Consider the following 26,439-nt stretch of genomic DNA (forward strand, 5'->3'; position numbering starts at 1 on the left):
TGAGCTGGCTGACAAGAGGTACAGGAGCCATTTCAGGGCACTCAGAGGGGTATATTCACCTCTTCCCAGCTATTGAACATGGCTTACCTCATTCTCCTCTGACTCCTGGACAAAGAAGGCCTCTCCATTGTCTCCCAGCTTCATGTGCAGGTCCACTGGTTCCCCGTTGATTTCTATGTCAACCTGACAAGCGGGGGCGGGGCGGGGGAAAGAGGGGGAAAACAGGGCTTGGAATCCATAGAAATCTACCTCACCCAGCAGTTCCCGGGCAATAAAGTCACACACAAGACAAGAGGGGAGTTCCATCCAAAGCACATTTTCCCTGGGGACCTCCTTCCATGCCACCACAGCCACATGCCAAACCCTCTGAAAACTAGGAGGGCTGCAGACACTAGTTTTTTTGGAGGAGGATGGAATTCTGCTTGGCAAAGGAGTCTCCGGTGAGTGAGTCCCGTCCCCCCAGCAACTGGAGAGAGAGTGTCCCATCTTATGGGGCTACCTGTCCCCATCAAGACTCCTCCCTGACTGCAGGCCTGTTTCACTTCCACCTACCACTTGGTAAATGAGGGACAGAGGTCCTCTCACATGTAAGTGAGGGACGCTTTCTCCCCCAAGCTGCCTGCTGAGGATGGTCTAGCTTCAGAGAGGGGGAAGCGAACCATTCCACAATGCACCAGGGCTGTGAGACAACCCAGGCAAATGGCAGGGCTCTCTGTCTCCACCTTCAAGCCAGCCTCCGTGAACTTAGTTTCAGGAAGAACTAGAATGGAGGAGAAAGGAGGGGACCTAAGCAGGTAGACACCAGTGCTCCCTAGCACGAACAGCACATACCCCATCTGGAGGGCATCACTTACCACTTTCTCCCTGGAGCGCAGGACTCCCAGCTTCCCAAAGCGCACGTGGAAAGGTGAGCACCGGAAAGAGCCATCTGGCTGCCTCACCACAATGATGTCAATGCATCCCGTCAGGGTGGCTGGGTTCAGGCCCTTGTACAGCTCCTTCACAGTGATCAGCACAGTCTCAGCCAGCTGTCCCACATAGTTCATGGTCTGACACTGCAACCAAGGAAAGTGGGGAGAGACTCAGGGGGGCTGCGAGAGACCTGGACACCAAGTTGTCCAAGGTAGAAGAGTCAACAAAAGCCTATTTTTTAAATATAAAAAGTCAGCAAGCATTGGAGCAGGGGTGGGCACACTATGCTCTGGGGGCCACATCTGGCCCTTCAGCCATTTTAATCTGGCCCTTGAGCTCCTGCTGGGGAGCGGGGTCTGGGGCTTGCCCCACTCTGCGCGTGCAGTGGCTCCACGCAGCTCCCGGAAGCAGCTGCATGTTCCCCTCTCTGGCTCTTATGCCTAGGGGCAGCCAGGGGGCTCTGTATGTTGCCCCCACCCCAAGCGCCAGCTCTGCAACTCCCACTGGCTAGGAACTGCAGCCAATGTGAGCTGCAGAGGCAGCGCCTGTGGACAGGGCAGCATGCAGAGCTGCCTGGCCACGCCTCTGCACAGGAACAAGAGGAGGAACATGCCCGCTGCTTCCAGGAGCTGCTTGAGGTAAGCACCACCCAGAGCCTGCACCCTGATCCCCTCCTGCCCTCCAAGCCCCTTGGTCCCAGCCCAGAGCACTCCCCGCGCCCTAGTCTGGAGCCCCCTCCCACACCCTGAACTCCTCATTTCTGGCCCCACCCCAGAGCCCTCACCCTCTCCCACACCCCAATCTTGTGATCATTCATGCCCCCCCCCCCATACAATTTCCATACCAAGATGTGGATCTCAGGCCAAAAAGTTTACCTAACCCTGCATTAGAGCCACAAGACTGGATTAGTCTGAAGAAGGGAGGTCTATGGAGGGGGTTAAAATTACAACTCGTAAACAAAAGGAAAATGGAAACAAACTAATGGCCCAGAATTTCTGTTTTAGAAATTAGGTCTAATTGATAGACCAAAACAAAACCAAACAGTGCAGGGGGTGGGCTATGCTGCCCAAAACCCATTTTTAAAGGTTCTAGAGAGAGAATTCGGGGGGGAGAAAAGAGAAGATCATAACACAGAGGTGGGAGAAAGGGGTCAGATTCAACATGGCTGCTGCTTTCTGGAAGCTGGGATCCCCCAGAACACTGTTGGGCCTTCACTGTCCTGACCAGACCATGCCACATAGAGGGAACCAATGACACCAGTTTTGGATAAATCCTTAACACCTGGAATGTGAGCCTTGGGTCCCTGCTGCCTCTCCCCGCAAAATGTGTCCTCTTTTTCCCACCTTATTTCTTTCCTTTCCCCTCTTTTTGCCTTACATTAAGGAGTCTGGCTTGATTGGCCAAGACTGCCCTTTTTGCAACATTACTGTGAGCACATGACCAGAGGCAGCTAAAAACTATGCTCTAAACCAGTGGTTTTCAACTTTTTCTCATTTATGGACCCCTAAAAACATTTCAAATGGAAATCTTAGGCATAGTTTGCAGATCCCCAGAGGTCCACGGATCACAGGTGGAAAACCACTGCTCTAAACAGCCCCACGCTGGTACAAGTTTGCCAGCTCTTAGAGAGGCTGATTGGACCATGTGCCATGCCCGCATTTCTTCAGCGGTGAGGTTGCAAGTGAGAGAGTCAGCACTAGAGACAGAAGCTGTATTTCCTATTTGTGCTGTTCTTTTCTCTCCTTTTATGTGTTTGTGTCCTGTTTTGTTTTCAAGGAAACAGCAGCTGCTGTTTCTCCCTCACCCCAGGATAGTTATTGCTATCTTTGAAAGACCAGCAAACAGTGGGGGTTTTCCCCTTTAAGGCCCTACAGCTGAAGGGAAAGGCAATGAGTAAGGCTGCAAGTCTGGCATGGAGGTCACAAATTTGGTGACTTTCCAGGACCTCCACGACTTCTGCAATGCCTGGTCTGGGGGCTGCCTAAGCCCCCTCCTCACAGCAGCAGGAGTTCGGGTGTGGGAGGGGGCTCAGGGCTGAGGAAGGGGGTTGGAGCGTGGGAGGTGGTGAGGGCTCTGGGTGGTGCTTATTTTGGGGGAATGGAGGGGGGGTCCCCAGAAGCAGCAACATGTTCCAAGGCAGAAGCATAGCCAGGGAGCTCTGCATCCTGGCTCTGCCTGCAGGCACCACATCCATAGCTCCCATTGGCCATGGCTCCCAGTCAATGGGAGCTGCAGAGCAGGTGCTTGGGGCAGGGGCAGTGTGCGGATCCCTCCGGGCTGCCGCCTGCCCAAGAGCACCCAAGGTTTAGGCAGGGGTATCTAGTACAAGTCATGAACAGGTCACGGGCCGTGAATTTTTGTTTACTATGACCTGTCCATGACTTTTACTAAAAATATCTGAGACTAAAACATAGCCTTAGCAATGAGGGATATTGTTCAAATAAAGGCCTATTACGTTACAAATGCTTTAACTGTTTTTCCCTCTTAAATCTTTTCTTAAAAAGACACAGGAAGAAAAGAAGATTTTCTGATGGTGTATTTGCCATGCACCTGAGCAGACAGTTCATCCCTCAAAACCTCAAACCATATTTAACTGTTTAGTGTTGTGCAGTGACAGATGACCCCTTGGACTCTCTGGGCCCATGGATTCCATCAAAATGAACCAGCCATTCATACCCCCAGGGCACATCCAGGTGCCTCCTGTAGGGAAATCATCTTTCACTTCACAGCCATTTGTGCAGCCCCCCACCCCCATGGGGTAAGTAATACAATGGGAATAATATTTAATGGGAAAGGGGAGGCAGAGAGGTTAAGGGGGCTTGGTCAAGACCATGCAGTGAGTCCATGACAAAGCCAGAATCAGAGTCCAGACTTCTGGCTTCCCAGTCCTGTGTTCCCACATGCTACCATACTCACCCATACTGCTTACAGACCAGAGAGGTGTTTCCAAAGGGGGAAAAATGTGCCATTCTACTTTGTGATCAGTCAAAAAGAAACCCCTGTCCACACCCTTTAACATCAGAGAATAAGCTAGTCTCCTCCCTGCCACCTAGGTCTTCAGACCATTCCCTGCTGCAGGAGCTCTCCTTGTAGGCCAGAGTCATTGCCAGCGGCATGCGCACACCCCGTAGAGGGGAACATGATATATAGATGAACGCCCAAGGCAAAGGAAGTGCTACTCTGTGATAAAACAGAGATACGATCTAGCAGAAGCCAAGCCATGGCTCCTTGACACTAATGTGATCAGCACAAAAGAACTAGACCAACTAGAGTTAAAGCTTTCCTTGAATTATTAGGATGTCTCATGGGACCACCACTCAGCATTGACAGAGTTTGCTGCCACCGCTTACTTACAGGTCAGCTATTCTGCTGAACTTTTTTACTTGGGTCAGAATTCTCCTCACTTCTGCATGGCAGATCTCAGCTCTGATCCTATGTTTTTCTTTTGGGAGACCCAGGACTGTAACGACAGCAGAAGAGAGAACCACTGTGCAGATCCAAAGAGATTTTTGCCCTCTTTTTAGCTACGTAATATCACCTGGGTGAATAGAGAGCCCACCCCATGGGATGTGGCCTTCAGCTTGTTGGGAAGTGACATTCCTGGGTCGACTGACATGGCTGTTGCTTTGTAACCTGGCTTCCCACTCCTATCTGCACATGCTGTATTTAGGCTTCATTGGATTGCCTTTGAAGTCAACGGAAAGACTCCCGTTAACTTCAGTGGAAGGTGAACCATACCCCTTATGAACACAGTATGTGCGGTGTCTCTCTTTGGGAAGATAGAGAAACCTCGGCAGGGGAAAAGCAACATACTGCCAAACACAAAATATTCAAAACTCATGAGCCACACCCTAAGATCATGAATTAAAAGGGGTTCTTGTTTACCTTCTGGTTTGAGCCTTTAAAGGGTTACATTTTCAAGCTTTCCCTGCAACTGTGAGGGCTAGACACTTTATTAAAAAAAAAAAAAATCCGAGATTCTCACATATCTCCAGGAGCCAGGGTTTTGAAGAAGGCAACAGATATCACAAGACTGGGAATAAAATAGTGACAATTGGCAACTCTGAGCTCGCATGCATTCTTTCTACTCCTGGAGTGTCTGCCACCATGCAAACCGGCATCACCACGTTTCCCTGCAGAATTCTTGGTCATTATCATTAATGGGTTACAGTTATCACCCTATCACTGCACTCTTCAAAAGCAGATGGCAGGCGTTAATTTGCAGTTGAATGCTAATCGGTATGAGCCATTTCACTTTTACATGGATTGGCATTTGCCATCCCAGAGGGCTTTAATCCCATAATGAAGTCACCAGCAGTCACTTTGTACTGCGTGATCTTCTTATTGGGACACCCTGGCAGATGGCCTTCTGCACCATGCACGTAGCTGTCCAAATTAGAAGAGGCCATGGAAGAGAGGTGGAAGACATCCAGAGTAGCACTATACTGAACAACAGAAGTCTCTGCACTTTACACTCATTAAAGGCCAAATCCCAACCACTTCTGATTTGGAACCATTTCACAGCCACTACATACAGGTGTAGATGAATCTCCACTAGAGTGGAAATTGTTAATACTTTCCCAGTTAAGCAACAGCCGTTGCCATTCACCATCATTTGGCTCCTGGGGGTAGATCCCAGAGAAGCAGTCATTCCGATTAAGTGGACTAGACTGTGCTGTAAGTATGAAAAGTTAAGGGCTATTTAGTTGCAGGCTGGCGGAGGACTCAGACAGCTTTGGAAGGCCACTTGCATTAGGCACTCATGCACCCCAATCACACAGCTTTTGGTTTTCATTAGCAAGGAAACCCTGCATGGCCCATAATCTTCATGTCTCTAGTTCACATGCTCCATCTTATCATTCCCAAAAGGAGGTTAATCCTCTCTTTGCCACACACAGCAGGCTGCCAAGATGCTGAGGATGTCACAGAGCCTTGCAAATTGCATGGTACGCACTGCAGTTTTGCATCAAGTGCTGGAACTTCATGATGATACAAGTGGGATGCACTGGCATGCCAAGATTCTGTGGCACATTGTATGCAGCCCCCCAGAGCAGTTGGCAGGAACTCATGTGTAACTGGCAGCCAATCTCCTCCTGGCTAGCACATGGAATCCCAGCAGAAACCTCTTGCTAAGCAAGGCATGAGAGCTGGCTATTCAGCCTGGCCTCCATTTTGAGAGGGGGGCAGGGGGACAGTCAGTACCCAGGGAGTTACAGGAGTTTGATTTCTTCCACAGCTTCCCTGGACTTCCAGAAGGCTTTACAAAGTCTCCCAGGAGCCACCACTTCAGGAAGCTGCAACAGGGCCTATGGGATAGGTACCCTGGGGCAATGAGACTGAATAGCCATGTGACAGCCCCCAAGTAGACACAGTAAAACTGCAAGCACAGCTGCCCAACGAGTGGCGACACACTGCAGGGCTGATACCAGCACCCGTGTTGTCTCACCAGCTCAGTTCTCTGTGTAGATGCAGCCATGGACCAGAGACCAAGGCTATGGCCACCATTCATGAACTGCATTAAGAGGGCTAGCAGTGGAGGCCACAACATCTCTATTAACCTCTTCTGGTAACAATAAGATGGGGACAGGAATCTCTCCTGACAGATACAGTTCCTAGAACTAAGACCTTGTGTTCTTAGTGACCTCCCTTCCCCCCCACCCCCATCCTCAGCTGTTGGGAAACTAACAGGTTGAGACCGAGAGGGGTGGGAAAAGGTTTCCAGGCTTATTCACCAAGCCCCTGTAATAGTTAGAGGAAAACAGGTTGGTATGAGATGGCTGAGCCCAGCTGGCAGTGCTAGGTGAAAACAAGTACTGAGGCAGGGAGAGATTAAGCATTGCCTTGTTAAGCTGAGTAAGTGGCAGACCCCAGAATGGAACCCAGAAGCCCTGGCTACTAGCCTTCTGCTCTAGCTACTAGGCCACCCTACCTCTAGAAGACACAGGCATACAATCTTAGTCTGCTGGCCTGCGCAGGATGGTAACAGTTGTTCTGGACATGAGCCAGAAAGCCAGTTTGGTAGCTTAGCAGCAAGTGCTCCTCTGCTACACAAGCTTCCCAGGTTCAAATCCCACTTACTCTCTGAACTAGGAAGGACAGCCAGTGTGCCGAGGCCATAATACTCACAGCCTGATTAGCTCCAAGAGAGAGCGGACTTCCAGTTACTCTGTATCAGCCCCCAATGGCTGCCCGAAGCAGCATGAAACCAGACTCCAGAGGAGAGGTCAAGATTTCAGCTTGTTTCCTCCTGCTGCCATACAGGCCCCAGATCCCATCTCTGCATGTGACCCTCATCCCAGGGGCACCCCAGGAGGCAGAGCTAGGAGGAGCTCACAAATCCTGCAGATGAGGGATTTAAAGCCACCTCCCATTCACCCAGCAAGCCAGCCAACGCAACGCAGCCAGCAGAGACCTTGAGAGCAAACACTGTGGGGAAAGAGAAGGATGCCTTACCCAGATGGAAGGGGACAGCTGAACACCATCAGATGCTGCCTCTTCCCCAAAACAGATACAACCTTCCTGGTATGCTGCACACAGAGTCATATCGCTCCAGCTGCCAGACATCCCTCGAATTGGTCCAGCAGGGACATCCACATCAAACCCCACAATCCCAGCCCCATGTTCCTCCTGCACTCCCCACCCCAAAGGGGTAACAAAATCCTACCAGTTTGTTTTGCTGCTGTGCATCCCAGAGCAAATGTCCTGGCTGGGTCCAGAAGCTTCAGTGCCTGTCAGCTCTGCTGTGCTGGGACAGGGTCATGAGCCATCCCCCATGTGCACCAGTCTGCTGAGCCCAGCTTTCTCCAGTGCTGTTTCATTGACAGCAGCGCAGCCAATGCCCCAGCCAGTGGGCAGGAGTCACCTGACCTTCCCTCTTTGTCCTCTGCTTCACACCCAGCCAGACTCCTTGGTTCCCAGGACAGCACATAAAAGGGGCACAGAGCTGGATTTTTCCCCATGGGTGAGCGCTGCCAGGAGTGCACTGGACAGTCGGCCTGAGCACACCCTGGGCTCAGACTGCAAGACACTAAAAGGGTTTTATGTTTACTTGGTCATGGGAAGGGGGTAGCAGAGGAAGAAATGAGCCTTCAGTTTAACCCACTTTCCACCCACGGAGTATCTGGCAGGCACGGGGCGGTACCGTGGGGAGGGAACTTAATCTGAGCTCCAGAGGACACAAGTTTAAGGGCGCTGCTGAGCAGAAACTCATCCAAGCAGGCTCCTGCCTATGATTAACAAGGCACTATGGCAAGGATGCTTACAGGGCCTTTCAGCGCCTTCATTCCAGAAAGCTTGTACTGTGTGCCTTCAGCTACCACTCCTTATCTCTGCCTTACCCTAGAGGGCCAGATGCCAGCTCACCGCAGCTCCTCAATCACTGGCTCAGTCTCACACAGCCTTGGAGAGACAGGACGAGACCCCCACGCTGCAGGCCAAAACCCAGCTCCCCTCCCAGTCAGGTAAACTAATCCTTAGCCATCAGAGGTCTGGTCATCTGCGCTCCGCCACTAGGGGGAAAACATCACACAGTCCAGCCACCATATTCATGTTCCTCCAGGCTTCCAGAGTGTTTGCTATGGGGCTGAGGACACAGGGAATTTCACTCTGGAGGGGGATTGTCACCCCTCCTTTCCAAGGAAGCAGCTAGCGTTCAAAAGCAGGCATGGGGCTGGGCAGGAGATCTCTGGCACTGCCAGAACCCCACAGGGTGCTACCACATCCACACAGCACGCATGGGTCATTTATAACAGGATAGTGTACTTCAGCCTTAGGGCCCAGCGAGCCTTGGTAACCGGGGGCTGCTTCGTGAATCCCAGGACCCAATTCCTACCTGATCGGTCAGCCTGGGGGGGGGGGGCGGGAAAGCCAGGGGAAGATTCAGGACCCCTCCCCCCCCACCCCAAACGGAGCCTGGGTCGTTCAGACAGGTCTGTCCTTTTGTGATAAGGAAGGCAGTCAGTCATCCCCCCTTGCTCCCCAGCTTGTGCCCTAAGGGGCTCATCCTGCTCCCCCAAGCTGTAGAGAGAAGCAATACGAACCTCTGCCCCCTCCAGAGGGACCACACTGAACTACCCCAGCTACTTCCTTAGCACTCCTGCAGGAGGCAGGAAGTGCTTGCAAGCAGTCACCAAGCCCAGCACCAACACATATCAACATCTGGTGCCCCAACTCATCCATACGCAGTATCCAGCCCAAGCAGCAGCCCGGGGCAGAGCTCTTGGAAGTCAAGGGGGAGACCTTCCCTCCTCACCCCGCTTTGCGAGATTATGAAAGGTACAGAGAGAGGGGGGGGGGGCACCTTCTGCTGCTGGCTTTTGAGGGGAGCTGCATTTTGATATTTATTGGTGTGTCAGGATCCAGATGGTGATTTTCAGCCCACGGGGAATTTCCTGGTCTAGACACAAAGGGTAAGGCTACCTAGCAATCAGGAGGTGCGACTGCAGCACCCGTAGGCATACTCAAGCCAGCTTGCTAAAAAACAGTATAGCCTCGGTGGCAGGAGGAGCTGCGGGAGTACAATCCCGCTAGTCCATACTCATGTGGGTGTTTTGTCTTCTGCACCTACACCTAACTTAGCACCACCCATCTCACACACACGCCTCTAACAGCCTCACAATTTCTCTTCACCATGTGGTTGCCCATTTACCATGGGGAGTTGCCAGAACAGACACATTAAAGATGGCAAGGCACTCAGATAGTATACAAGCACTAAGAGAGTCAGGATTTTCCAAAGCATCTATTGATCTGGCTGCCCAGCTTGAAATGGCTTTAAAGACCCAGTGTTCAGAAAGAGTGCCTACCCTCTGAAAATCAGGCTCTGTTAAGGGGTCTCAAATTGGGCTCCCAACAAGTCTTGTCCAGAGTCCATGCTCTAGATGGCTGTCGGGCCAAGGGCATGAACTGGACGCAGTATAGTTCGCTACAATCAGAGAGGCATGAGCTCTTCATTAGGACTGGCTGAAAGCTTTTCATCAATTGGGTTCTCAATTAACCTGAGTATTCCCATAAGTGTCTGCTTTCCACTGAAAACTTGCAGCCAAGGTGCCTAGGAGCAGTTGTAGTTTGGTTGCCTCACATGCCCATTCCCCTCCACGGGCCAGGGTTCTCAGCCAGACTACATTTCCCAAGAGGGTTGACTATGTTGCATCATGGGAGATGTAGTTCAACCAGGAAGCTTGGCCTAGAAAGGATAATGGGAGCTTGACCCAAACTACAATTTCCCTGAGGCAAAGTCAGAGCATTTCCAAACCCATGTTCTTTCCCTCTGTTAAGGGGGGGGGGGGGGGAGAGGGGAGAATCTGCAGAGAATATTAAAACAAAACAAAAGCCACACAGCACAGCTCTAGTTTAGATTAGGTGGAACACGTTGACAACTATGCGTAGGGCTCTACCAAATTTGCAGCCATGAAAGATGCATCACGGACCATGAAATCTGGTCTTTTGTGCTTTTACCCTAGTCTAAACAGCTTTCACAGGGGAAAACCAGCATTTCTCAAATTGGGAGTCCTGACCCAAAAGAGTTTTGGGAGCATGGGTCACAAGGTTATTTTAGAGGGGGTCATGGTATTACCAGCCTTACTTCTGTGCTGCCTTCAGAGCTGGTGGCTCAAGAGCGGCAGCTGTTGGCCAGGCGCCCTGCTTTGAAGGCAGCGCCCCAACAGTAGCAGTGCAGAAGTAAGGGTGACAATACCAGACCATGCCACCCTTACTTCTGTACTGCTGCTCTGCTTTCAGAGCTGCTCTCCAGCGGAAGGAAGCAGTACTGCAACACTTCCTACGATAACCTTGCAATACGCCCCCCCCAAAAGACACAAACTCCTTTTTGGGTCAGGACCCTTACAATTACAACACTGAAATTCCAGATTTACATAGCTGAAATCATGAAATTTACTATTCTAAATTCCTACGACTGTGAAATTGACCAAAATGGACCATGAATTTGGCAGGGCCCTAACTATGCGGATTGTCTGTTGGCTTTTGAAGGAACTGAAGTACCTACATACTTTTTTCTTCTTATAATCCTACCCACTCAGGTACACAGGGCACCACCAGTTTTCACCATTTATTTTGATCTTGTGCTAATCTGTTTGTGCTTCCAAGAGTCATGTTGACAGATTCAGTTTCTTCCTCTATTGCTCTACACAATGTTTCCTCTAGGTCAGCCTCTCTTTCGAGGCAGCATTCATGTTCTCTCTTGACATGGAAGCCATGCTTTAGGTATGCCACCAATATGTTCTAAATATGCCCCTTGTGAAGTTGTCTCAAGCATAAGCATAGTGTAAAAAGTTGGGGCTAAGTAAGGTGTGCATGAAGGGGGTGGAGATGGGGGAAGGGTCAGGAGAGAAGACAGCAAAACTTACAGCTTACTCAGCAGTTCTCTTTTTCATAGCACACAGACAGACGTGGACTGATTAAAAACAGAAGCGTGGGCAGAGCCTAGGCAAGAGAGTTAGGTGGGGACAGCATCTGGGAGCTGCATAAAGGTGAGGAGAGATATGAGATTCAGTGAACAGACATGATGGAGGTGATTGCAGCATTCAAAGCAGGATATAACAGGAGCTTGGAGTGGAATCTTGAACTACGGGAAGAATGATTTTGGAAATACTCAAAAGTAGCTACCAGATCTGCTATGTGGGCTAATGGATGGTGCACTGGGCTGAGACTCCAGAGCGGAGCTATTTTTTAGTTCGCTGGCCAAAAAACACCGCTTTAAAAAATTGTTTTTGGGACCAAAAAAACATTTAATTTAACTCAGAATTTTTTTTATTTTTAAAAACAGTTTTTAAAACCAAATCTAGCTAAATTTTGAAACATTGTGTGTTGAAAGTCTCAAAATAAGTTGTTTCAAGAGGTTTTATTTATTTAGCTAAATCTAATTTGAATACAGTAGTTTTGTTAGAGCCAATCTGAGTTTTCTGGTGAATAAGCTGTTTGTCTGAAATAGAGGTTCTCAACCTATTTACCATTGTGGGCCGCATATGAGGCTCTCAGTTTTTATACCACACACACACACACACACACACACACACAGTGTACGTCTCCAAAAAAATGGTGTAGTATTTGTTATATGACAGCAATACAAGTCAAATCCATCTACTACCTTTCATTTCAACACTAGCAAATATCTACCAAGAGCATTTTAAATTAACAAAATACATCAAAACATTAACTGTTAAAATGAATTAACTTACAAAAAGGGTGGCATGGCATATTGTACTCTCCAGACGCTCAGCCCAGCTGCGCTGCCAGCAGTAGTGTGGAAGTGTGTCTGCAAATCCTGCTTGCAAAGATGGGGAGCCCTGCCTGGTGCAGGGTGTCCCCCTAGCCTGGGGCTGCCCCCCGCATGCACCCAGCCCTCAACTCCCCCATCCAGGGACCATGCACCAGTATCTAGACCCCATCCAGAGACTCGCCCCCGCCCCCACACCTAGAGTCTGTTCCCCAGGCACCAGCTGCACCCCCTCCCCATGCCCGCTGGTCTCCTACCTCGGCTGCACATAGCTCAGCAGTGCAGCCCACCTGCCACTGCAGTCCTAGTACCGGGGATCCTGCTCCAACCAGGGTCACTGGTCCCATGATCCTGAGGGGTGGTGGACCACACTGAGCACTCTGGCCTCCTACTGATGCTGCCAGGCCCAATCCTGCCAGGGGAAAGGTGCTGATGCTGGGCCTGATCCTGCATGGCCCCATTTTTACACTCTCTCCCCCTGGTGGCTCTGTGCCTGGGGCAGGTGCCCTTCCTGCCCCACCCTAGTCACTACCCTGAGAACGTCACAGGGGCCACGGCTGTGCGCTGACAGACCAGTGGTTCTCAGCCCGTGGCCAGAGTGAGCGGGGTGAAATGTTTTAGGAGACCTGGGTTCTATTCGCTGTTCTGCCAATGAGCTGCTGTGTGACTTCTGACAAGTCACTTCATCTTTCTGGTTCCCCTCTCACGCTGATTCTCTCTTGTCTGTTCAGATTGGGTACTCTTCTGGGCAGGGACTGTCTCACACTATGGATGTGTGCAGCACCTGGCATAATGAGGTTCCAATCCCAGTCAGGGCCCCTATCTGCTACTGTAATACAATTTCATTTTGAACAAGTGCAATCTAATGAGGGCCTGGCTGCATGGAGGGGACAAGTCAGGAGGTCAGAGGCTGCAGACTTTAGTGGCAGAGGACACAGCATTAGCAGTGAGAAGATTTGGAAGGAAGTGAAGCCACTTGAGATACAGGAGCATAACCAAGGGGCAGAATTTGTCTCAGCAGGTCTAAAAACAACGGCCAATGGCTATCACCGGGGACTGAACTTTGGACCTCTCCAGCCAACTCAGTAGCCTCTACAGCTTGAGCTAAAGAGCTATGTTTACTAATTGGCAGCTATAGCAGACTCTTAACCTCTGCGGATGGGGGAAGGGAAGAGAATGGGTGGCATAGACTAGTTACCTCCCTTTCAAAACCACACCTCTTCCTTGCTCCTTCCCGCAGCCAACTCTGCTCCAGAAGGAGATTGGAGCTAGAGAAGCAAATTTAGGAATCAGCACCAGAGGCAATAGCTGAATCCAATGGATCCCTCAGGGAGGGTGTATAGAGGCAAGGAGGGATTCTAGCTAGCATCCAGTGGATTACCTGTCTGTAATGAGATCTGCAAAAAACAAGCTATTTCCTACAGCATCACAGAAAATCCACTCTGTCTATAGGCATTAGCTGGGGGCAGAAAGCACTTTGAGGCCAATATCATTAACTGCTTTAGTCTCAAGAGTGGGTGACCAGATGTCCTGTTTTTATAGGGACAGTCCCATTTTTGGGGACTCGCTCTTATATAGGCACCTATTACCCTCCACCCCTGTGTTGTTTTTTTCCACAGTTGCTATCTGGTCCCCCTACCCAAGAGCTGTAGTTGCAACCCACAGTAATTCAGCAGTGAAGGGCTTAACTGGGGTTTTCAGACAAGCTGAGTTGACAAATAAAAGGAGTGCGTGGGAGGGGGAGAGTCCAATTACAAACAGAAAAATAACCCCAAGTTAAAGCAGAAAGCATCTGCCCCCTACTTCCACTGACCCTAAGCCAGGCACTCCTATCCCAGCTCACCCCACCACCCAGGGTACCTCAGCACACCCCCAGAGAGACAGCCCCAAATGGGAATTCACCACTGGAGCCTCTCCCCGCAGCATGATAGTTCTGACCACCACTGACTCAGGAGTCATATTTCAACCCCCCAGATTTGATCACGGAGAACCAGTGGTTTGGTGCTGCCCATCAGAGTGGTAAAGTTCAGACCTAGTGTCCAGGATGATCTCTTCATACAGCAGGCAATGCCACACACTGCTTAGAGACCTCTGTGAGCCCCACATTCAGAGGCAGTAGGAAGTGAGTGTTTTTCAACCTTAGCCCCCCCACCCCATCTTCTCCACAGGCTTCATACTGAATTCAGCAAGTCTGTTGGGAGTAATAAAAAGTCCTCCTCTTTCTAGCCTCTCAAAATCCTCAGGCCAGCCCTGAGCATGGAAGTCCCATCACAGTGGGCAGGAGTCAATTGCTTTTGTAAAGGGGTGTGTGTAAATAAATAAATAAAAATATATCATGGTCAGGTCCACCCAAATAACGCCAAGGCAAACTCAGAAGATAAATAGATACGCGAGGGGGAGGAGTCAGAATCTGGGGGCCTAAAACCTGGCTAATTTGTAACCCCACCCTTAAAAACAAAAGGGAACAGCTTGACAACACCTCAGCAACCAGGATGTGGGATGCAACTAAGTTTCCCCTTTCCAAAGGCCACAAGACAGGTCACACAGCACTTCTGCCACAGCAATTGAAGAGCCCAGCTTTATAGCTAGAAGGATCTCCCAGGATAAGCCAACTACTATCTGTACTTTGCTAGAATGCCCCCAGTTTAGCACACCTTGAGCTCCTATAACTGCCTGACACAGAGGGAACTAGAAGAGGGGAGTAGGGGAAAAAAGACAAACAATATCATTTCCCTTGGCTACCAGGGAAATTGAGGACACGGGATTAATGCTTTGTACAAGTGCTACTGCATTATGAAAGTTGCTTCTCCCCCAAGCTATTCTGTATACACTTTTTACAGCAAGATTCCTTCTTTCTCATCAGTTACACTGGCCCAAGATATTCACACATTATAAGTCTTCTCTTTTTACATCCTGCCAAGATGAGGAGGGCAGCATTACCCAAACATACAGCTTTATCTGATCACTTGTTTAGCCCCCCCTACCTTGACAGCTGCTTAGCTTCAGTTGGCTGCTCCTAGACTTTGAAACAGACACGCTCTTAAAATGCTAGCTGGCTGCTACCTACACACGGGCATTTTCTTTCTGCTTCTCTCTTAGCTCTACTGCCTTACCTGAAACTTCCTGCTTCCCACTTACCTGATCCAGGGCAGAGCCTGCACCCTAACCAGTGTCAGGTCATCACTGATCTGCCTCACCTTAAGCCTATCAGAGCTTTAGGAGCTCTAGAGACAGGACCTCATTGAACCAGGCAGCTGACAGCAAACATGAATGGCTGCAGCTGTGGGTCCCTTCAGCCCTGCCCATTTTCCTCCTCTCTCATACTCCGGCGGCTCCAGATACTTGTCAGACCTGCCAGATGTCACTCATTTGTAGGAAGACTTCTTGCTGTTTCATTAATTTGCAGACAGGTGCAGTGCCTCACCCAAAGAAGGATTTTGCAATGTCACTGCAATAATACGCTTAGGGCTAGACTTTCCAAAAAAGCCAGCTCCCATTTAGGCACCTCAATTAGTGGGCAGATTTTCTAGAAGGTGGGGTGCTGAGCTCTGTGGAGAATCCTGGCCATTGGGGTCACAATGGAAGGTGCTGGGAGCTCACCTGTTTGAAAAACTGAGCCCTATGAGTGCTGAGTTTTCTGGAAGCTCTATCCCTTAATCCCTCCCTCATAGTGGTTTGAAATCTCCCACATTCAAGTGCTGGGAGCCTCTGCAGGGCTGAGCTAGTCTGCTGTTACTGCTAAATACTAAGATAGTCCTTCGAACTGAGGGGAAGGACTGCAGAGATGGGTAATCCAATGGGTGCTTTTGGTTTGTAAAGCTTCGTTGAAGGGTTTTTGGTTTTGCAGGTGTTGTTTGGATATAGGTTCCTTTTTCCCTGCAAATTTGGATGAATGGCTCTGGGTTTTGGCCAGTCTCCAGGGCCAAATCAGTTTGCTTCATTTTTATTCAGTCCTTAATGGCAGACCATAACTTAAATAAAACCAGGGTGCCTAAGCACTGCAGCAGATGGTGTCGTGGGACATTGTATTAGCCTTTCACTTCTGTTCTTTGGAAACTGACCATGGGCTCAAGTTGAGGCAGTGTTATCTCTGCTGCTGGAAGCTTCTTAAAGTGTGGCATCCAAAGTTGACAATGCATTACATAGACAATGAGCTTAATGACCATGGCTGCACTGTATTAATATGCGTACAGTTCTCACTCAACTCCCAAAGTGCTGGCCCACCAGGCACTGGGCTCAGTGACCTGAGGAAGTTAGAGGCAGGCTACTCTTCTTTGGAATGGGAGTGCCCCTGGAACACTTCAGACCCAGCAAACCCTCTGTCAAAATCCAAAGACGCTTTGTTGCTCTGTCTGGATAGTCTCAAATTTCCCAAGGAAAATAGTGAAACCTGGGACAGATGGTGACATAGGCAGTCAAAACCACTTGAACTATCCACCCAAATCACTATCTGTATAAAGGAAAGCAGTATTTCCTAGTGGATAGAGCACTGGACTGGGACTTGGGAGACCTGGCTTCTATTCCGTTTGGACACTGGCCTGCTGGGTGACCATGGGCAAATCATTGCATCTCTTTGTGCCTCAGTATCCCCATCTGTAAAAGGGGGGTTAGGAATCTGACCTCTTTTGTAAAATGCTTGGACATCACCCGATGAAAGATGCTATATAAGAGCTAGGTATTAGGATTTTATGATCTATGCCAGGGATCGGCTACCTTCAGCACGTGGCCTGTCAGGGAAAGCCGCTGGCAGGCTGGGCTGGTTTGTTTACCTGCAACGTCCGCAGGTTTGGCCGATCGCTGCTCCAGGCCAATGGGGGCTGCGGGAAGCGGCAGCCAGCACATCCCTCAGCCCCTGCCGAGTCACAAGGAAACTCCTTGTGGAAACAAGGAACGAAACTCCTAAGATTAGAGTTGAATTTAACAGTCTGTTCGTTTCTGGGTTCATATACTGTACCCATCAGCATGGTATCTGAGCGCCGCTGCATTTGAATCAACCCAAACAAAGTGCAATTCATGGGGGGAGAAACCACATGAACTAAAACCCGCTAAGCGACTTGTCAAAAAAAGCTATGTGACAGAAACCCAGCAAGATTTGTCCAGCCCTGCCCGAGTTCTGACACACTGGGGTTATAACCCGGGTTTCACCGCAAGGTGGCAATCTTTCATCTCTTTAAAAAACAGGAGTACTTGTGGCACCTTACAGACTAACAAATTTATTTGATCATAAGCTTTCGTGAGCTACAGCTCACTTCATCGGAGGCATGCATCTGATGAAGTGAGCTGTAGCTCACGAAAACTTATGCTCAAATAAATGTGTTAGTCTCTAAGGTGCCACAAGTCCTCCTGTTCCTTTTGCGGATACAGACTAACACAGCTGCTACTCTGAAACCTTTCATCTCTTTCTGTCTCTGTCCATTCATCATCTTCAGATACGCCGCACAATTCGGACTCAAATTCTGTGCACAGCAGATACGTGCATCTTCCATGACAGTCCCCAGGAGATGCACAAGCACATCACGGAGAAGACTCTGGCCCTATCCTAATTAACATCTTCCCATCTCATGACTGTATGTATATACATAGGTGCTGGAACTAGGGGTGCTGCTGCACACCCTGGCTTGAATTGATTTCCATTATATACAGGGTCTACAGTTTAAACAGCTCTCAGCACCCCCACTATAGAAATTGTTTCAACACCCCTGTGTATACAGCGACCAAAGTTTTCTATTAACGGCAGCTTGAGTCTTTTATAAAGCCCCCAGTAAAGAATTCTAATGATTAATAGCATATCACTATGGCACCATTAACATCTGCAGTGCTCTGACAGAGACCTGGTCCCTGTGCAAAAGAGTGTACAAAGTAAGGGTCTGATGATCCTACTTCCTATACGTTAATGGCAAAGCCCTTCTTCTTTTCAATGGGAGCAGTGCGGGGCCCTAAATGAGAGAGACATAAGCAGATAGATGCAGATTCTCAAAAGGTATCTAGGTGCCTAGCTCCCACTGAAGGCAATGGGAGCCAGGTGCCTAAATACCTTTGGGCTATGCAGCACAGGTGGTAACAGACAGCTAAGCAAAAGAAGGCAGTTTAACAGGACTTAGCATTTATGGATCTCAACCTGCTTTAAGTATCGTGATCCTCATGTGACAGACGAGGAAGCTGAGGCATGGGTAAGTGATTTGACCAAAGTCACATAGGGAGTGCTAGCAAAGATGGGGTCAGAAGCCAGGTCTGCTGGTTCCCAGTTGGGTGCCCTTTCCACTGGCCCTGCCCTGTTTTTAAGGAGGGATTTGATGGGGGAAGGGAGGGATTTGGCTTGGGGTGGGGGGAGGATGTTCCAGGTACAGGGGGCACCACAGAAAAGGCATGAAGCTGAGTTCCGGTGGGGCAGAGCACGCACTGAAAGGGAGTCTGGTAGCTAGATCCTGATGGAGGAAGAACCTGAAAGGCCGTGAAGGGATCAAAGATGGGAGCTAAGCAGGGTGGGAGGTGGCTGGAGAAGCAGCATTAGGGATAGCCTGGAGGAGGGCACAGATCAGAGACAGGGGAGCAGGAAGCAAGAGTCAAGATGAGAGAGAAACAAGGAAACCAAACACATAGGCAGGATATTGCACTTTGCACATGAGGCAACTGTCTTGCAAAATAGCCAGGGTGGTGTTTGTATAGTTACCAGGATTAATAACAGGGGCCAAACTGCCTGCACCCGTCGGAGCTGCCACAGGCTGAGGTAGCAGATAGCCCATGGGGCTGATGAGCACAGAGACATTCCGAGCTGAAATCACAGGCGAGGTCTGGGGAGGCTCACAGGCCGGCATGCTGCCTCCCAGTTCAGGCACCTTTCTGGGGCAGATCACGTCCATTGCATGCAGTTTATTTGGTGTGAGCCTCTCACATGAGTCCTTATAAACAGAGCTCCTGTCTCCTCCACATGGACATTAAAGATCCCTGGTCCCTTTTGTAATGGGAGGGGGTTAGTGTGGTCAGCAATTTCCCCTTTCATCTGTTGTGCTGTGTGATGTACACTAGATACAGCACTGGGCTGGGACTCAGGAGACCTTTGGGCCAGTCACTGCACCGCCCTGAGCCTCAGTGAACCCATCTGTGCAAGGGGGATAATGCTACTGACCTCCCTTGTAAAGTGCTTTGAGGTCTACTGATGAACAGTGCTAAATAAAATCTTGGCATTGTGAATGATAGGGAGGGGCTTGGCTACAATGATCATGAGGCCCACGTATACAGACAGGCAGTCCCCTGCGTTTGTTCATCACCTAGCACAACGGAGTCCTGGTCCATGACTTGAGCTCCTAGTTGCCTCACTGGGCCACCTTAAAGAATCTCTCCCCCAGTCTGTGGTTTACCCCCTCCAAAGCCATGTATTGAAGAGACGGATGTAATAAGCAGGGTTTCCAATAGAAAAGTGCTGCTACTTCTGTACAGTTTAAGGTGGAATCCAAGCGACGTAGTTCTCCATATAATGGCAAGGGTATGACAACAGCACGCCCAGGCAGCTGATTTACTTGGCTAACAGGCTTTTATTGTCCACGAACACACACACCCTGTCCAGCAACGCAATAAACATCAGACGGCAGCAAGCCCATTAGCATGCCAGTAGGAAAACAAAGCTTGTCTCAGCTCACCTGACCTTCCCCACCCCCCTCCTCTCAGGGAACGTGGGGGCTGCTTTTTGCTGAGCAGGATTTGAATGAGTGTTTGAAAACGTGGGGCACAGCTTTAAAAGAAAAGGCTGATTGTTCATTATTGCACAGTCTCTTGCCAGCCTACCAACTGAATTTGCTGCCATGCATCGGTTCCAGATCCAGAGCCGGATATTTTGCCGCTCTCCCAGAACCACTCACTACAGGTAGCTAAGATGACAGTCACTCCAGTGCAGAAAGAAGGGATCTGAATGAACAGCACAAGGGAATATTTTACTCTCAGAGACCTGAGTCCACAGGTGGCTTTTTCTGAACAAAGCAGCCAGAAGACCACTCTCTACAGAGCATGGTTGGATGGAGAGATACAGAGGTCATGGCAATCAGCTACACCCCAGTCATGTGCGGTTAGGGACAGAACCCATAACCCACCCGCTCCAAACACAGGTTTGAATGAAACACACCCCTTGAACTAAAGGAGAAGCTGTTAGTTATCAGTAACTATTACTGGGTTTTTATCTTTTAGGGGCAGGCGCATGCATACACCTTAGCCAGTGCATTCTAGTGTATTTTGGACAGCATGACATGCCTCCCTAGCTATTTAAACACCACTCACTAACTCCCCTGCGAGAGCCGGTAAAAGCAGCTTCCAGCTCACAGCAGCTCAACGCAGAACTCCTGCTGCTTGGGTGAGCAAAAGAGGGGGAGAGCCATGGAGATGCGCAGACTTGCTGGCTTCAGACCACAATGGTTCTGCTCTGAGCCTGGCCTGTGGTAAATTGCAGGATGGGTATGAGAACCGTTCAAAACACTCGGCCGTTGCAGTTCACAGGGGTCCGTCTGTGCACACATCCTTTGATTTGGCCTATGCGAGCCTGCAGCCCCCCTAACGCTCAGCGTCCGAGACACCCAAAAGAAACTTAAAAGGAAAGCCAGTCAAACTCCCCTAGTTTCATGACACACCATAGTAGTTTAAGGGAAAACAGTACCCACGTCCAGCTCTACAAAAACTAGGGCTGGGTTTGCTCAAGAGTTCACAAGACACCTAGCCTGTGTGCTGCTAGCCTGACGCAGCGAGCAGACTCCTGTTGAAATCCAGGGGGCTACGCTTCGGAGTAAGAGAAGCAGGGTCTGGCCTGCTGAATGCAATGAAACCTGATTGCAAATCATTGATTTGAATGAACTTAATGCACTCGGCCACTGGGCGAGCTATAGCATGCAGCCCCCTGCCCTAGACTGGCAGACACAGCGCCCCTTCGCCTCTCAGAAAGACTGGTCCATATCCTTCCGTTTCCATGCTGATATTGCCGGTCTCGTGGGTGAATCATTGGGGAAAGTGTTAGTGACTCCTGGCTGTCGTCCTGCATCCCTGCACTTCTATATTTGACCGAAGGAACGTGCCGCTTGCAACAAAGGCCAAATCATGGATCTGACACAGTAAAGGGTCTAGGCCCCTTCAGTTCCTACTGCTGGCCATGGGAGCAAGGGGTGCTTAGCACCTTGCATGTGTGAGTCCCACAGAAGGAAGCAACTCCAGCACTGCTGTTGCTTTGCCTTTCTAGAGCACGTTTCATTCATGTGCCTGCCAGTGCATTAAAGCCCAGAAGCAACCCTTGGGAGGGAGTTAGCACCCTGGACATGAGGGTAACAGGTGTGTTAGAGCTACAGAGATAGATGCCATTATAACCAATTTACAAATGGGCAAACCAAAGCTTGGAGCAGCCAAGTAACATGTCCAAGCCAACTGTTCAAGCCACTAGACCACACTGCCTCCTTGCTTGCATCCTGCTTGAGCTGCTAGACCACATTCCCTCTCCTGAGGAGCAAAGGATCCCCTGGTGCATACAGCAGAGACCTATGCACACTCTGTAGAAAAGCCCAGGCAGGGATTGATAGGAGGCTTTTAAAGAATCAACAAGTGTCTCCTTCCTTTCTGCAATTATTTAATGATTTAGTGAAGAGAGATGGTGTTACCCCTGCTCAGCAAATGTGAAGAATCTGCTCCGCTGTTTAGGCGCTGAGCAGAGATCCTGCATGTTGCATTCTCTCCTGATTCAACCATTAAATAGCCATTTTTTTTAACCCTTGGAACAATTTACCAAGTACTCCTGAGGGCATTCTGTGCCAAAAAATTAAAAATTCTGCGCACATTTTAAAATTCTGCAAATTTTATTTGTCAAATAAATGTGGAGACCCCAGCATGGCATTGGGGAGCACAGGCCACTGGCTGCCCAGAGGTGGAAGATCATTGTGCAGCTCCCCACCGGGACAGGGACTCAGCGGTGAAGCTGCACCCAACCATGACACAGAGCACGGACCGGGCCTGCCCCACAAACACCCCAGGGCCCTGCCCCTCCATGCTGGGTGCACCAGGTGTGGGCAGGCAGGCTCAGCACGGCAGGATCCAAGTGTGGAGCGGCTTAGTGTGGGGGGATCCAGATGTGGGTTGAGAGGATTCTGGGTGAGGGCGGCTCAGTGGGGGATGCAGGTGTGGGGGGAATCTGGATGCACAGGGGCTTGTTGGGGGGGGTTCTGGGTGCAATGGTAATGGGACTCTGCAGGGGAGTCCAGGTAACAGTGGCTGGGGCTCAGCAGGAGGGGGGGTCTGGGTGTGGGGGCCCATGTGCAGCTCGTTGAGCGTCAGTAGGGTGGGGATCCAGGTGCGGGAGGCTTGTTGGGGTGGTCCAGATGCAGGCGGAGGGGGCCTATTGGGAGGGGGGTATTTTCTGGGTCTTTGTGGGGGCTGAGGCTTGGTTGGAGTGTCTGGGTATGAGGGGGTCTGGATGCAGAGGGGTAGAGTGGATGGGGGAGGAGCTCCTTGTAAAGTGATCACTCTTCCTGCAGCTGAGGTGTGATGGGTGCAGGAAGCGGGGGGGGAATTTGCAGAGCTTCCTACAGCCGGGGGAGAAATCTGGGGGTGGGTCTGACATGGCCCTGGATGCTGTACGGGGGAAAATGAAGTCCCATCCCCCACTGCCCAGGCAGGACTAGCAGCTGAGCCAGGTGCAGGATAGGAGCCACCAGCTGTGTCTTCTCCAGTCCTGCGTCCTGCCCCACAGCAATTTACCTCTCTGCCGGCTGCCCTGGGCACCTGAAACATACCTTTGGGGAGGGCTGCATAAACGTTATTGTGGCTTCCCTTTGCTTCCCCATCAGAAAGTCATTTTTCTGCGGAGAAGCGAAGAAATCTGCAGGGAATGTAAATTCTGCACATGAGCAGTGGTGCAGAATTCCCCCAGGAGTAACCAAGGGTCGTGGTGGATTCTCTATCACCAGCAATTTTAAAATCACGACTGGATGTTTTTCTAAAAGATCTGCTCTAGTTCAAACAGGGATTATTGTGGGAAAGTTCCAGGGCCTGTGTTTTAGAAGAGGTCAGACCAGATGAGCACAGTGGTTACTACGGGCCTTAGACTCGATTAACAACAATTTCCATGTAGGCACAGACACCAACGTTCCAATGTGCTAGGGCGTGCTCGACCCCTGGCTCTGCCACAGGCCCCGCCCCCACTCCACCCCTTCCCCCAAGTCCCCACATCCACCTCGCCTCTTCCCGCCCCTGCCCCATTCCGCCACCTCCCCCTCACACGTTGCCCCCTTGCTCCTCCCCCTTGCCCCAAGAGCCTCCTGCACGTCGTGAAACAGCTGATCCGCTGTGGGTGGGAGGTACTGGGAAAGAGAGGGAGGCACTGATCGGCGGGACGCACCAGCATGTGGGAGGCACTGGCAGAGGGAAGGGAAGTACCTACGGAGTTGGCACCTATGCATGTAGGAAGAGACAAATTTTCAGTTGTGTTTCAAGACTCAGCTGGGTGTAAGTGCTGTTTAGTTTCCAGGACGTCCCTGGCCGTAAGGGTCTCTCTGGTTTTTTTCCCCAAGGAGAACGCTGCACAGTGGCAAAGCAGAAGAGCATGCTGGGCCCTGGCCTGCACTGGGTGGGCGTGCTGAGGTGGGTGGAGCAGCAGAATGAAAGGATACATTGTGCCTTGGGTAGGCAAGCTGTGCTCTGAGTAACAGCTGAGCAAGGAACAGTGATATAATCAGGGTGGCAGAAGGGGGGCTGAATGGTGAGACCGTGGCGTGCTATGCTGTGGGGAGCGGCAGGGAGGCACAGTGCAGCATGAATATGATCAAATGAGGCAGTGCACTGTGCTGTGCGTGGCAGGGTGGCAGCCTGGCACACTGTGTGGCGGGTAAAGAGTGGCAGAGTGAGGCAGTAGGTCAATGTGCTCTCCGCCAGGTTGTATCTAAAGCAGTAACAGTAGAAGAGAACCAATTACTATTTGCAGCCCTGTGTTGTGTCCTGGCAAACCTCCCCTGGCCTGAGCACAGAGTTCACTGGCTGCTTGGACACTGTAGCATTTACTACATGCTGGAGTAGCCAGGGAAGCTCAGTCTGCTTGACTGTGGGGAAGCTGAAAACGAAAAGCCCTCACCATCAACTGACAGCCGCTCTACCCTGCTACTTTATGGAGCATTCAGCACAGACCGGCCAGTGTGCAGGTCGCCTGTGACATAGAAACACACTGCTATAGCATCTCCCATCTAGCAATCCCAAAGCACTTAATAAATACGAATGAATTAAGCCTCTCAACACCCCTGCAAGGTAGAGAAGTCCTGATACCCTCATTTTCCAGAAGAGGCACCTCTGTGCCAGCTGTTTCTGGGGCATAGAGAGGTGAAGTGACTTGAATAAGGTCCCATGGCTAGTTGGTGGCAGAGTCAGGAACAGACCCCAGGACTCCTGGCTGCCAGTCTCCTGCTGTAGTCACTTGCTTACTTATGTTCACTTAGTCACTTATGCTCCGTGCTACAAAGTAGTGATGAGGTTAATGCAAAGAGAAAGTGAAAAATTATTTAATAACTAATTACCAGTATTGTTGTCGAGATGCTGGTCGCAGCTCCAGAGTGAAGGCTGAATTGAGTTTGGCACCTAAGCGGGATTAGTCCCTCATCAGGATACTGCCTCTCACTGATGAGCCTGAAGAGCAGAGATGAGCTGCTCAAGTCTGGGAGAGAGGACAGGGGCCTCCCTCCATTTCTGCCTCCCAAACCCAAGAGAGGGAAAATGATGCAACCAATCTGTTTAAAAGAAGTTCTGTTTCCCCCGCCCCTTCCACAACAGCTGCTGCATTAAGAGGTCAGGAGAGACTTTATGATGAACTCCTTGGATGTTTCAGATGTGGAGGGTGGTCTCAGCCTCGCCTCCTCTCTGCTCCCCCTTAAATGATCCTCTCCTGTTTCCCTGGGATTGTCCCGACTGTTCGACCCTGGCTTTGAGCTCCCCAACAGACCCACTTGTGACATTTCCCCTTTGAAGTTCTGTCACTGCACAAGATGAGGAGCCTCTGTTGGTACTGAAAGCAGCGTGACAGCGTGGGGCTCACGCTGAACCAGCCTGTATGAACTGGTAGGGACTTCTGGTCCAGAAGCAGGGAACAGGCATGAAAAGATGGTCCGGGGAAACTGTGGGAAGGCACTGAAAGGCTAGCAGGCTAGAAACAGATGCAGCAATAAACAAAGTCTGTAGTTTCTGCAGGGGCAGGGGGTTTGTTTTGACGGCAAGATGCTTTCTAAAGGAGCCCATGGTCCCACTTGGCCAACCCCAGCAAACTGAGGGCTGAGCTGCACATTCAGAACCCAAATAATTGCTAAATGAGCACAAGGAGATTGCGGGTTTTTTTTTCTTTCCAGACAAAAGTTCTCCTGGTGAGCTGTTCCCACTGTTCCGTAACACTGGAAAATATCCCTCCCCCACTGCTCCTCCAAACTCATTAAAAACAAACCCAGAGCAACATGTTTTGTCTAGAGCCAAATGGCCTGCGCGGGATGTGCTGAGCTGGCTTGGAACAGAGAGGCAAGAAAGAAAATCTGATCTAGGGGGTTCGGCTGAATCTTTCTTGGTGCAAAACACACAGAAGGATTCAGTCTAATGAACAATACAGAGCACTGTGAATGCACCTGTCATTTTGGCAACGTGGCCCCTGCCAGGAGGAGCTTACATTCAAGCTCAGATGAAAATGAAGGCTTGAGTCGGTTCCTAGAAAGGCTTGTGAAAGGAGTGAGTTTTAAAGAGGGCTCTGAAAAAGCGTGTGTGCGTTAGGGGCTGGGTTGGGAATGGAAGGCTGTTTCAGATGGACGTGGAGGGAGGGTTAGGAGAGGAGACAAAGCTGAAACTGAGAGAAAGGAACCCCGAGAAGTGAAGGGGCCTGACTGTCCACTGCTTAGCACCTTGTGTCATCATTTACCCTTGTCCAAAGGGGGTGTAAAACAATCCAAATGAAATTCTTTGCTCGCTGACACCAGCGGTAGTAACATTTGCCCTCCACGGTGCCAGGTCTCAATGCTGACGGTGAAGAATTAGGCCAAAGTTGCGTAACAGGCTTGCACTGATTCACCAACTATCCTGGCAATCCATTGCAATCTCCTGACTGCCTTTGAAGTGACACTGGCAAGGCAGGTAAACCTACAGTCACACATCCTAGTGGTGGCACGGTGTGGCTTGTGGGCATGCACTATCCTGGCTCTGCTGATTTATTTTTGTAAATGGGCAAGCTACTGAAATGTCTACAAAGAATTCTGATCCCTGAAGTGTTCTGCCTGCTGGATTCTGGTATATTTCAGTGCCACTCTGCTCACTACACA

General features: G+C 50.3%; 1 protein-coding gene across 1 annotated transcript in view; it reads right to left on the minus strand.

Moving 5' to 3' along the window:
- LPIN3 (lipin 3) overlaps positions 1-26,439 on the minus strand; it is a 48,685-nt gene that overhangs the window by 17,261 nt on the left and 4,985 nt on the right. Inside the window, exons 2-3 of the mRNA XM_077832202.1 lie at positions 855-1,055; positions 88-183 (exon numbers count right to left, since the gene is read on the minus strand). Of these exons, the coding sequence (XP_077688328.1) occupies positions 88-183; positions 855-1,046 (288 nt within the window). The 5' untranslated portion in view covers positions 1,047-1,055. The remainder of the gene's footprint in view (positions 1-87; positions 184-854; positions 1,056-26,439) is intronic.

Source organism: Eretmochelys imbricata, chromosome 13 (assembly GCF_965152235.1).
Source record: "Eretmochelys imbricata isolate rEreImb1 chromosome 13, rEreImb1.hap1, whole genome shotgun sequence".
NCBI lineage: Eukaryota > Metazoa > Chordata > Testudines > Cheloniidae > Eretmochelys > Eretmochelys imbricata.